General features: G+C 40.9%; 1 protein-coding gene across 1 annotated transcript in view; it reads right to left on the bottom strand.

The window, feature by feature from the left end:
- Nucleotides 1-14265, bottom strand: part of nwk (nervous wreck) — a 1047247-nt gene that overhangs the window by 109243 nt on the left and 923739 nt on the right. Inside the window, exon 11 of the mRNA XM_068227774.1 lies at nt 9467-9544. Coding sequence (XP_068083875.1) covers nt 9467-9544 — 78 coding nt within the window. The remainder of the gene's footprint in view (nt 1-9466; nt 9545-14265) is intronic.

Genomic DNA, 14265 nt, shown 5'->3' with positions numbered 1-14265 from the left:
ACACTGGTCTTGTGCTCGATCTTCAGAGTAAGTCGTGCACATTCAAATTTGCGTCCAATTGTAACATTCCCTTGTTAAAGTGTAATTCTGTATCATGTTCATCTATTTCGCCTACCCAGGATGAGATGTTGTTAGACCTTAGACATCTACCTGAGGAGCAGGCTGATAGTATTCGCAAATTGTGTCAGTCCTTTCCGGAGGTGTTCTCTGATACTCTTGGTGTTACTGACCTTATTGAATACAAAATTGAGGTCACGGATTCGATTCCTGTCCGTTTTCCACCTTATAGGCTATCTCCACCTAAAATGAAGGCTCTGAAAGAAATTATCGATCAGATGTTGAAGGATGGTATTATTAGGCCCTCTAAGTCAGCGTATTCTTCGCCTATTTTTCTAGTCCCGAAACCCCAAGGGGGCTTCAGGCCTGTCATTGATTACAGGGCTCTCAATCGGAAGGTGGTGTTACAATCTGTGCCCCTTCACGACCTTCATTCTTGTTTTCCATGGTTCCGTAAGGCCAAGTTCTTTACTATCTTGGACTTGAATCAGGCCTATAATCAGATCCCCCTTGCCGAAGAGTCTAAACATCTTACAGCGTTTGCCACGGACTGGAACTTATACGAATACAACCGCGTGCCTTTCGGGCTCCCCACGGGAGCAGCTGTACTCACTAGGCTGCTAGATAGGGTCTTCTCCGACATCAAATTTGAATACTTGTACCACTACTTGGATGATGCCGTCGTATTTTCGGAAACCTTCGAAGAACATCTAGATCATCTGCGAGAAGTTCTCAATCGCCTTCGTAAGGCTGGGTTAACTGTCAAGTTGTCCAAGGTTGCCTTTGCTAAGCCCTCTATGTCATTCCTAGGGCATATTGTGTCACCTGATGGTGTTGCAGTCGATCATTCTAGAACACAGGCCATCCGTGATTTTAAACCTCCCAAGGACATTAAAGGTATCGCCAGGTTCATAGGTATGGTGAATTTCTTCAGGAAGTTTATTCCTAACTTCGCTAATAGAGCGGCGCCCTTGAACCTTCTTCGTAGGAAAGGCATCAAATTCGAGTGGGGACCTTCTCAACAAGCCGCTTTTGAAGATCTTAAATTAGCTCTCTGTAATGCCCCTGTACTTGCTATGCCTGATTTCTCGAAGAAATTCATCGTCCAAACCGACGCGTCGTCGTCAGCAGTAGCTGCAGTCCTTCTTCAAGAGACTGAACTAGGGAGGCGACCCATCGCCTATGCATCTAGGACCTTGTCGGCTCAAGAAGCCAAGTATTCCATCTATGAGCTCGAAGGTTTGGCAGTCTTATTCGCCTTAGAGAAGTTCCGTCTCTATTTGGAACATGTCAAATTCGACCTGGAGACAGATAATCAAGCCTTAAGTTGGGTCTTAGGTAGGCCGCGTCGTACTGGTCGTATAGCCCGTTGGGCCATCCGTATTTCTGCCTTCCAATTCGATGTCAGGCATATTAGAGGTACCGAAAATGTTGTTGCTGATGGACTCAGCCGTATGTTTTCCAACGACGTCGAGACCCATGAACCGGTCGACAGTTCATCACCTCCCGAGTCCATACTATCTGGTGTTAATGCCATCTTAACAGATGCTCCCATGCTTTTTAGTTATATTGAGAAATACCAACGTGAAGATCCGACGCTGGCTCCGATAATGGAAACCCTTTCTTCTGGGGAACATGTTGTCCCTTATGTTCTGAGGAATGGTGTTCTATGTTGCCCATCGAAGCATGATAAGATGATGAAAGTTGTCGTTCCAGCTGTTCTTGTACCTATGATCTTCAAGTATTATCATGAGACCCCATTAGGTGGGCATCTGGGTATCTTTAAAACTCGTGAAAAGATTCGTGAAATGTTCATCTGGAAAGGTATGGACGGTGAAATCCGTGAACTTGTAAAAGCTTGTAAATCTTGTTTGCTCAGTAAACCCACCATGTCCACCAAGGTAGGCCTTTTGTCTTCGCATCAAGCGTCGCGCCCCATGGAACGCCTGTATATTGATTATGTAGGACCCTTCCCCCAGTCAAAGGGAAATGCTAACAAGTTCATCTTTGTATGCGTAGATGGCTTTACTAGATTTTCCTGGTTATTTCCGACTAAGCTGGCTACCGCTCAGTCTACCATTACTTGCTTAAATTCTATTTTTGCTTCTTTTGGTCCGTGCCAATATATTGTATCTGATAATGCTAAGGCTTTTACATCTAATTTATTTCGTAAATTCTGTTTTGACTTGTCCATCTCTCATGTAACTACTTCTGCTTATTACCCTCAACCATCTCTGGCTGAACGAGTTAACCGTAATCTCAGGTCCGCACTTATTGCCTATCATCATGCAGAACATTCCAGGTGGGACACGTCCCTGCATTGGTTAGCTTTTGCTTTGAATTCGGCGGTTCATGAATCACATAAATTTACTCCAGCCTCGTTGATGTTCAAATTTGTTCCCAACACGCCGCTCTCTAACCTCTGGTCTCTGAGTGACATTCTACCCGAGACAATAGATCCGGACAACATTAAAGATCTTTGGAAGAAGGCTAAAGCCAATCTTAAAGTGTCTCATGAAAAGGTTAGGGAAAGGTATGATCGTGGACGGAGACCCACCCCTTTGAAGGTAGGGGACCAAGTTATGGTCAAGAACTTTGTTCCCGCGGGCAAGCTTGCCCCCAGATTTCATGGGCCTTGTATCATTCTCGATTTTCCTACGCCGGTTACATTGTTAGTAAGCAATCCAGCCACCGAGAGGATATTTAGGGTTCACCTGTCCCAGGTGAAACCGGTGTAAATTTTGTGTCAACTTGCTTCATATAATTTGATAGGAATATGAAGGTTATATTTTTTTTGAGTTTCCTCTCTTAAGGCATTCTGCTCCTTCTATTTTGTTTTATATGTAAGCATTTTTTGTAAAACCTTCCCCGATCCGTTAAACTGCCATTCTGTCCTTACCATGGCCATTACCACGCTCCCGTCTCCTGCTATACACACTGTGGCTTGCTTAGATTAAATGCCATGGATATTTGCACGCCGCTGGCCCCTCTACCTCTCCAACAAGCCTGTGCCCTCAAAAAAATGATGATGGTCCAACAAAATTCTGCCGCCTAGTTTTAATGTTTCAGTGCCCCCGCAGCCGCGCGGCGCCGTGCCGCGACTGGGTTTGAGGAAGGGCCCCCTCGGCCCCAGCAAGGACGACATGTGCACGGCGAGCCGGAGCTCTCCTCCCGGCCTAGGCCAAGGCCGCACTAGATAGACAGGCCACAAGGCTCGGACCGTGACGTCACGAGAGTGGCTGGCGTTCATCATGGCAGTGTACGGCCCGCTCTCACTGTCTCCATGATATTGTTCATTTATTCAACCTTAACGATATAATTGAACACTCTTTCAATTGTGGCTTTATTTAGGCTTCTATACTACACGAGTTTTATGCGTGGAGAAAACTGGCGGGGCAGTTTATGTACATTTCTTTACGTAATATTAAGTTGGCATCTGTCATTTGTAACGGAACACGGTTTCATGTAAAAGATTAGAACGCATAATCGTATAAATATAGTTTTAATGTTACTAGGCAAATACATGATGGCAATTCACCTTTCTTAGGAATTAAGCTTCAACTTAAAACTTACCTAACAATTCCTAAGGTTTCAGTTTATACATTTTTCATTTCTTGAGGATTTCTTCCTCTTAGCCACGAATTTGTGTACGATAACTTTTCTATTGTTATTCAATAATATATTAAAAAAGATGTATATACATTTGTCAACGAAATGTTTAAAACTACTTCTACAATCACTGCATGTTTTAAACATGACGTTTTCGTTTTCCAGAACATTGTTGTCAAGCGAAATCAGAATGTTTCTCTGAGAATCCTCATGTAGAAACATTAATATTCAGGTTTACATTTTGTAGCTCTAAATGTGTTGGTTACAACACTTTTTGGTTCAGGGCATGAGCAAGCCAAGGCCGCATTAGATAGACCCAGATAGAAATTTTTTGTCTGGCTCAGGTTTGTCAAAATCGGGGTAAGTTGTCAGCTTGATTAACCCAGTTATTTCATAAGCTTTTAAATAAATGAACAGTATCAAACATTAATTTATTTAGTTTTGTGTTTCGTCAAATGGGTTTAGAAAAGTTTTTTGTAAATTGTTTTTGCACAGCTTTTCAAATATTTTCCTACTAACACTGTTATTATCAGAAATTATGTATGCTACCTTATAACCTATAGGCCTGTCTGTTAATACTTTAAAGACTTGCAAAGTTAGTTCTTCTAAGAAATGTCACGTTAGGTTCTTACATGGAAACAAATCAACGTCTTTATTTCTTTTAAGACTGATTGACAACATAAAAGTTTGTGCAGTTGTAGCTAATGTAGTGTTATTTTCTCCAATTTTACTGCTAAAAGCAACTCCCTCTACCTTTCTTCCTACCGGGCGATGCCGTGCGGTTAAGTGGGTGCGGCTGTGAACTTGCATCGGGAGATAGTGGGTTCGAATTCCACTGTCGGCAGCCGTGAAGATGGTTTTCCGCGGTTTCCCATTTTCACACCAGGCAAATGGGGCTGTGTCTTAATTAAAGCCACGGGGGCTTCCTTCCAGCTCTTAGGCCTTCCCTATCCCATAGTCGCCATAAGACCTGTGTCGGTGCGACGTAAAGCCACTAGCAAAAAAAGAGCCTTTCCTCCTTTATAGTTCAGCTTAGGATTTACGTAGACTCCATCCAACAAGTTACAAAATCTTTCATGCTCATTTAACAATTTTAATTTCTTTTTCAAGTAATTCCAATGTGAGTCATCAATACCCGAATTTCCCGTGCCTAGTTTTGCAGTAAAGACTGTAAATACACCGGGTGAGGCATTGTAAGAAACGTTCACTGTCTTATCTTCTTTTACGCCCCAGGAAATGCAAATATTGAAGCGAATCATGTTATTAGTGTACAGGAGTAAGACACTTTCTTTGCAAAGGCTAAATTTAACTCTCCCTTACAAAATTCTAATTTATCAGTAAAGATACACTCATCAATTTCACGTTCATTTTCATCGATTATTTTGTGCACAGTTTCTATTTTGTCGTGGACAGTCACTTTTGAGTTACAAGCAGGACTAAACATGAAGTTAAAAATACTTTTAAAATTTGACCATTTGAATATCTTGCCCCCGTCACTTATTGCACGTATATCAGGGTTATCATTCATGAAAATATCATGTTTAATGGCTTTAAAATCAAGAGCCTCGTTTAATGTTAAAGAAGTACCAATTTTCGTAATATTTTCCTCAATATAAAAATTTAAAATATAGAGACTTCGGCTGTTAAAATTGCCAGAACTTTGCCAAATCTAACTGGCGTTTAATACTGAAATTAGCCTGAACGTCATCGAAGTCCTTGATCCTGGTATCTTCTTCCTCAGCTTTCTTTCTTTCTTTCTTTCTTATTCCCGTTTTTTCAATTCTTTTTGTCTTTGAATAGGATTTTTGCTCGGTGTTGGAAGATTTTTAGAAAGATAGGCAGGCACATTTTCAAACTTAGGAATAGCGTCTTTCGAGAGTTTTAAATGGTTAGGTTTTACAGTTAAAATAGACCCATCAGGACTTTTAACAGAATCCTCCCCAATTACGAAACGTTCATCGAAGTGTTTTTTTCACACAGCTGAGCTCGCTGAAGTGACGAATTCGGCTCGATGGATGGCTATGATCCACTTTCGTTTGCGAAACAAGTCAGTAGGAAATTTAGACACTGAAATATTAGGTTGTTTTGAACTATAGTTGATTTTACAACCAGGTATACAACACGACGTGGACATAATTCACAATGTGCACACACGTTTATATCATTCAATACCATCGATAGCCTCACTGCTGAGAGGTTCAGATCAGCCTACAAGTCACTGGCGAGGAGTGAAGCGGCCGGCGACTAGTATGACGTAGCGCCCGAAGTGGAGGGGGAGCCTTATGGCCTGTCTATCTAGTTGGCCTTGCCTAGGCTGATGTGCGGCGCACGACCTGCTACTTGCCCGCAGCCTGTATATGTTCACCGCGGGCGCGGCGTGCTTCAACACCTCTGCTCCCCTCATAGTGCGGGCGAGTGGTATCTCAGGGTACTTGAGGGGTCCGAGCGGCCTCCTTTGGACGCAAGCTGCAACGGCCGGTCTGGCCATCCAACTTCGTCAACATCAACTACATGAACAATTACTATAAGCAATGACTACACTTGGGAATTCAACAGCAATATTTGGTGGACATTGCAAAATTTTTCATCACTTTTAAGTATTAAAAGTTTATCTTCAGAATTCAACTTCTACAAACATAAAGACTGTACTGCAACAACAAAATTTTGAAACAGAATCAAACCAAATTAAGAAAATCTTATAAATTTTTTTTGGCAATTAATCTCCATATCTACATCAAAACTTGGACCTTGTTTTCAAACAATTTCATGTGTCACCCCTGGAGGAACTTTTGGGGGGGGAGGTCTGTACCGGGCGGTACACCTCCACACCGCTAATTTAAAATGTGCGCCTGTTGAAACTCCTCTGCTGGAGGAAGTCTGAACTTTATGGACAGTATTAATTTTCAAGTTTCTCAGAAGATGTCTCTACCTGGAAATTTAGGAGTTTTTGAACTGTGTCATTTTCGACGTATTTTTGTTTTGCTTGTAGTAAGAAGTGTGAACTTTCTCTTCTAGAGGACACTACTGAAGATCAACAATAGTGCACCCTAGTGCGGAGTGAAAGAACTATTTTTTTTGGAGAAGTTCTTATTTCAAAAGTTTGTTTCTTGTTAAATTTCTTTCTGTTATTGTTTAAGTTGGCTGTATACCCCTCTTTTTCCCCTTGTTTTAGATTTATCCAATCCCGAATTTCTTTTAGTAATTTCCGACCAATCCGATGTATCTTCCCCCAACTTGGATTTGTTTCTGTACCCTAGCCAATAAAGTGATTGTGGGCGGGTGTTCTCTTCCCTAAAACGCCTAGAACCTTCCGCGAGAGTATTTAAACTGCTGATTTTTGGGTCTCCGGGCCACTTCTGTTCCATCTTTCAGTGTGTAAAGTACATAGCAGGGGGCGGGAAGCGCCTCTTTCTTCTCCAGCTGTTCAACACCAGGTAATGGCCTCTTAATAACTTCTTTTCTTGCTAGGTTGGCAGTTTAACTCTCGGAGCGGGTTCGAAGCGTTTCCACCATGTAACCTTTTCCTAAAATGTAACCAATCTTTTCATCTATTCTCTTTTAAAGCTGCATATTGGGATAGAGAGGGCTAACCCTCTCGAGCTCCCACTCACATTGTTTTGAGGTGAACTTATTTTCTCAACCTATTCTTCGTTAACGTAAAACAAATTGCTCTTTTCTAAAGTCACCTCTGTAGTATGGGATTAGCCCTTGCATTAGTGGCCTAGAGCCAGATTAGGTTTTAAAAACAAGTGTATTAGGAGTGCAGATCGCCTCCTCTCAAATTGTTATTTTAGAGGTCATGTAATTGCCCCTTTTCATTTAATAGCCCTCAGTAGGTTGGGTATTTTACCCCTGTGTCTATGTCCAGTGAGGACAACTCGAAGGTGGAGTTTGGTTGGGCCTTTGAGAGGCTTAAAGTTGAGAGCGAGTGGCTCTTTTGAAAATTGAGTGTTGTATGCCTCGTGGAGGCTTTTCAGTGTAATTTGGAGCAAGGACTCCTAGGCATGAATGGGGTTTTCTGCCCCTCTGTTGAAACTTGTGTTTGGGGTAAAACTGAGCTGATTGCCCAAGCATTGTGAAGTCAGGGCGCGAAGCCCAGATCCTGTAAATATGGTAACTACCCTTTGGACTTGCTACTTTGTACCTGCCATGCTTGTTATTTCTTTGTTTTTGAAAAGAAAATATAACCTTGTTAAATTTTACATTAACTTTGATTCCGTAGTTTGAGACCCGTTCACGCCCGCACCTTCTTTCACCTCTACCTACCACTAAAACACGGTAACAATTATTATTATTGCTGTTGTTGATATTGGTTTAGTATAGTATAATATAGTATAGAGACAGAGAATCCGATCATGAAATTCAATAAATTCAGCTGAGGATATCGTCTCCCTAACCATAGGAGACTCCAATATCTGCAGGCCATCTTCCTGGGCAGCATCCACCTTGACAGGCAAGGGCGCTCAATTGACAGTATGTGCTACATGTTTGTTATTTGTGGACTGAGTGCCTAGAACGGTTAAGGCTCTGGTTTCTTAGCCTAAATACGCAGGTTCTATCCTGGCTCTGTCCGGTGGTATTTGCAGGTACACATCGGCCTATACGTCAGCCCCATGTCGGTAGATTTACTGGCACATAAAGGACTCCTGCGGGGAAAAATTTCGGCAACTTGGCGTCCCCAAAATGTACAAATAGTGGCACGTAAAAAACATTCTATTATTATTATTATTATTATTATTATTATTATTATTATTATTATTATTATTACTAAATAATGGATTTACTGGAACATAAACGATTATCTAAGGGTAAATATTTTTGGGACCTTGGCGTCTACGATATTGGTAAAGCAATTGGTTGAAAGTGCTAACGTTACGAAAGTATCAGGCGTGATTTTGGCTGAGATATAATCCCGGTATTTGTCTGATATCAAATGTAAATCCACGGAAAAGCATCTTTGTGGTAGCCGACGGCCGAGTAACCCACATCTCCCGAATTCAATTTTTAAATTATCTCCTTACCTTCAAATTGCTTAGCAGTCAACAGGCACGTAGAAGAGTTTTATTTTAATTATCCTTTATGTCATTTAGGCCTTTTTTTCTAGTTGCACTAATTCAGGTCGTCCGTGACGATGGGGTAGGAAAGGGCTATTTCTGGGGTGAAAACAGCCGTTGCTTTTAAGTGAAACTTCACCTGGTGTGTAAATGGGAAACCACGGAATTCCATGCTCAGGCCTGCTGTTGGGAGGTGGTAGGTGGGGAGAGGTATTCGAGTCTGACATCTCCCGAATGCAAGCTTACAGCTACGCGAACCTTACCACACAGTCATTTCGCTCGGTATGTGGAAGTCAAATTACATGATAAACATTCTTGTATCTCGAATATATTGTTACGGTTTGCACTAGTACCTAACTCAAGGTAGTGATCGGCTAATAACTTATGTCTTTAGGGTAGCAATCATCAGCATGAACACTTTTCACCATACGGAGGCGATTAGAGGAACAATCTCAATTGGTTTTGTTTAGACTCTGAAGAGCAAAGGAATTGCTGAGAAAGGTATATTGGGAAAGTTAATTCTTGGTCTGTGTCCTAAATTTTCTCCACTTTGTCTCACTGCTATATAATTTGTCCATGGAGGAGAAGATGAAAAGCCCAGTATACCATGCAACCTCGTTGATATAGCAATCAGGGAAATGTTTTAGTCTACAGTTGGTCAATCTAGAAGGACGCTACATTCTAATGTAACCTTATATTAAAGAAGGAATCACACCAGCGAGAATCCAACAACCTCACGAACTCACCTCTGATCTTCTAACGGCTTGTCGCAGCTCTTCGATTTTGGTCTCGAGGTCAGGTCCATTGATGTCATTAGGATCGGTCTGGAACAGAAAGGAAGAATTATTCAGCCATCGAAAAACCAAGTTTGATTATATTTATCAAATATCCTATGACCTTATTAACGTACAGCCCTAGCATTTGCCTGGTGTGAAAATGGAAAACCACGGAAAACCATCCTCATGGCTGCCGACAGTGGGATGTGAGCCCACTATCTCCCGGATGTCATCTCACAGCTGCGCGCCCATAACCTCACGGCCAACTCGCCCGGTCAGCACATTCTAGGTTAGCTCCGAATGTCATAACACATTTCAATATTAAGTACGTACTTTATAGGCCTATACACACTTTACGTTTCTGTAATATTGTCAGACTGAATAGGTCAGGCGGTAAGACGCTGGCCTCCTGAGCTCGAGTTACTGGGTTCGATCATGGCTCAATCCGGTGGTATTCGAAGGTGCCTCGTGTTCGTAGATTTTCTGGCACGTAAAAGAATTCCTGTGGGACAAAATTACAGCACCCTGGCGTCTCTAAATAATAAAAGTATTTAATAAGTCATAAAATGAATTATTATTATTATTATTATTATTATTATTATTATTATTATTATTATACCGAGCTCGATAGCTGCAGTCGCTTAAGTGCGGCCAGTATCCAGTATTCGGGAGATAGTAGGTGTCGGTGCGACGTAAAGCAAATAGCAAATATTATTATTATTATTATTATTATTATTATTATTATTATTATTATTATTATTATTATTATTATTATTATTATTATTATTATTATTTCTGTAATACTTCGTTCATATTTAGGACGAGGTATGTTCTGATTACTTTCACCTTTGGTTTCATATTTGTCTGTTTTTCTGTTTGTCAACTGCAGGATGTATTATATCTGTAATACGAGGGCTATAAAAAATAGTGGTAATATTGATAGAACAAAATATTTAATGAACTAACCAGAACAATTACATCACATTCCTTCAATGTAGACTCCCGCAAAATCTATTACCTTTTGCCAAATATCGGAAAGCCGTTCGGGACCGTTGGCAAGGCGTTCTCTGTTGATGACAGCGACGGAGTGCCCTACTGGTCGGCGGCCTCTAAGGGGCTCCTTCAACTTCGGAAACAGGTCGAAGCCACAAGAACTCGTGTCTGAGATGCTCGGAGGGTGTTCCAAGACCTCAAAATGCCACCGTTGCAATAAGAGCTTGACATTGCGACATGACAACGTCCTATACGGTAATGCATTCTCGCCACAGACTTCATGTAATCCTCGATAACATTCTGATGCATTTTTGCCACGGCCAACCTCGATTTTAATCCACGAACAATGATCACCTTTTGAAAACATGCTATAGAGCGGGGAAATCGACACTCTTCACTTCAACGCCACACAGCAACAACACTCCCAACTGGATGCCCGTGAAATGCACATTACCCATCAACAACAACGCCACCTGACCGCTCCGATATCCAAATTGGGCATGCCCGATTACCTGCGAGTGTCTGGACTACGTTGCCAATACTTTGCTTCCAACCCTCGTACTACACTGACAAAAGAACTATTTCGGTGGATCCAGACCGACTACAATGAAACGTGGTAGGATGATAAAATTAGATGACATAAACTTAATGTCTCACTCTGCCATAAAATAATACTTATATAATGTTAAACCTTCATCGTGTCGCGCGGCCTGGCGTCACCTTCGCACTCACGCGGATGCAAACTTGACCGCCCATCATGTTTGGTCATTTCCATTAAATTTTCCACTTCACCCACACCGCTTCAAAATAATCAGGACTTCAATTATGACAAAACTTCCCAAGTACAGTTTTGACCAAAATTATTTAATTCACAGTAATATTTATTTCGTACACTGCAGAAATCTTCAATATTAATTTATTTCTTCTTATCCTTTGGTTAGTAAAATGTTAACACATTTTCAGTCCTTCAAGTTTATTTTATCTTTACTATTTCAGGTGTTTATAGGAAAGCAGATATTAAAAAAGAGTTTTAAATCTATGTAATTACATTTTTTCTTTTAAATAAAATGAAATGCGTATGGTTTTTAGTGCCTTGATGTGTCCAAAATCTTCGGCTCCCCAGATGCAGGTCTTTAGATTTGACGGCCGTAGGCGACCTGCACGTCGTGGTGAGGATTAAATGATGATTATGGACGACACATACACCCAGTCCCCTTGCCAGGGGAATTAACCAATTATGGTTAAAATTCCCGATCCTGCTGGGAATCGAACGCGGGACCCCTGTGACCAAAAGCCAGCACGCTAACCATTTAACCATGGAGCCGGCCTTTTTTTTCTGTTAAAATAATAACACAAATTTAGAACTGTTACTTTTTCTTTCTCCAGTCACTCCAGAATTTGAAGAATTTATTTATTTTATTTTATTTTATTTATATATTTATTGTATGCGAATATACAGGCGTTAACCCAATTACAATATTTGCTCATAAGTTCTAATCGTATAAAATATAATTTAAAAAATACGAGAAATAAGATAATCACAAAACAGAGTATGAAATAAAGAGTTACCTAACTACAGTACTTATAAGAGCAGTGATAAAGATAAAGAATAGAGTACAATAAAAGGAAGAATAAGAACAAAACAAAAAGAGAAAATATGGCATCATTCATCTAGCTAATTATCTGTAATAAATGCTTACAAGATTTCAAAAATTCTGATTTCTTATTTTGAAATAAATCTATATTCAGAGGATGTACTTTATTACACAGTGACATTCTGTATAGGGGTGAATTTACATGTTTGTTTGTCTTAACTCTTGGCAAGAAAAACAAATTCCTAAATTTACCTGCTGGTTTTCTAGGTGCATACAGTAGGAGTTGACAAGTTAAATCAATACTGTCTCTTTCATCGTTAACCAACTTTACAATCGCCGTATCGTTGAGCCCTGAACAAGAGGGTAGGTACTTAGATCGGTAAACTCATCGTTAGTATTTTCTGGCAAAAAAATGAAGCTACATTTCAAGAAAAATTAACAGTAAAACATAATGCCACAGTAGTTTGCCGAAAGATGAATATAATTCCGAAATACTAGCTAAAATAAGTAAATATTTACTTACATCTTCTGTTGAAGGATGAAAAAGTAACTTTCGCTTCCGCTCGCAAGACGGGAGCTTGGCCGTCACCCTCAGCATTCGGACTGTGCCGAGATGGTGGGGATGGACGGGCTGAAATCGAACTCCGGCTAGCGACGAGATGACTAATTAAGGAAAACCTGCCCCTCCCAGGCCTTTCTCAACTCTCTGGCGAGAAACGTGCGACATACTACAAAATTACGGCCAATCTGCCGTCTGCGGGAGCGGATGAAGGTTAAAAAGAAGTATCTGCAGTTTTGAATGAAACATGGTGTACGGACGGTATTGGTTATAAAGAAAATTGATAGAATGATCAATTAATAATCTGCTTGAATGGCATGACGAAGTGAGTGATTCTAGACAGAAAAACGGCACTTTTCTATTTATTTTTTTTTTTGCTAATAAAACATTATATTGTCACGCAGTTTTATACTTATACGACCAAACTTCAAGCCTCCGTGTCTGAGGGGGCAGCGCGTCGGCCTCGCACCGCTGGATTCCGTGGTTCAAATCCCGGCCACTCCATGTAAGATTTGTGCTGGACAAAACGGAGGCGAGACAGGATTTTCTCCGGGTATTCCGGTTTTCCCTGTCATCTTTCATTACAGCAACACTCTCCAATATCATTTCATTTCATCTTTCAGTCATTAATCATTGTCCCAGTGGGGTGTCACAGGCTTCAGCTGCCGGCATAATTCCTATCCTCGCTGCTGGATGGGAGCTTCATTCATTCCATTCCTGACCCGGTCGAATGAATGGAAAAAGGCTGAGGATGTTCATTTTTCACGACCAAGTCTTCATACTATATAATATTTTATCTTCCTATGTAAACAATACAATAATACTAAAACATTATTACTTTGATATATTAATATACACGGTGTATCTAGACATTGTAACAAACGTCGGGGTGGGAGGGGGGTTGAAGGCTGTAGACCACGACGAAGAACCAGTAAGGAGATGGTTAGATCAGGCGAAGAAGATCACTCGCCTACCTCTTCAGATCATGTTGACAAAAGGTGAAAACCGCCCTGTATGGAGACATCTCGTAAAGACTTCAACGCAGATATGATAGATTTATGAGGTCTCTGCGCTCATTAATGAGAAAAACGACTAATGATGGTGATGATGATGATGATGATGATGATGATGATGATGATGATGATGATGATGGACATATGTCGGGCAATGTGTTGGTTGGTATTGAGGTACAGGCGTTGCACATGGTAACTACTACACGGACGTTTTAGTCGTCCGTTTTGTTCACCGGCCAGCATACATTTGGCTTCATAAACTTGCATAACACAGACACGTGGGCAGTTGAAAATCCTCATGATATACTGTAGTTGTCGCTAATCATCAGCAGCACCTTGGACGCAATGTATGGTGTGGTATTAACTATGATTAACTCATCGGCCCATACATGCTAACCCGAAGCCTGATTTGACTATAGCGCTTTTCACAAGAGTTTAACCCTGATGTAAACAAATAGGCGGAGCACCTTGCCTATGCACGTGGCCATTGATGTAATTGATTGGAGAACCAACCGTCGCACTCACTCGACTGTATGTGAGCTCGAAGAAAAGTAGTACGTCGTATTAATTTTATTTTGTTTTAGTTGATTACATTTGCAGAGTTTGGAA

The sequence above is a fragment of the Anabrus simplex genome, chromosome 5 (assembly GCF_040414725.1).
Source record: "Anabrus simplex isolate iqAnaSimp1 chromosome 5, ASM4041472v1, whole genome shotgun sequence".
In the NCBI taxonomy this organism is placed as follows: domain Eukaryota; kingdom Metazoa; phylum Arthropoda; class Insecta; order Orthoptera; family Tettigoniidae; genus Anabrus; species Anabrus simplex.
Note: the sequence above shows the minus strand (reverse complement) of the source record. Positions and strands in the feature narration are given on the sequence as shown.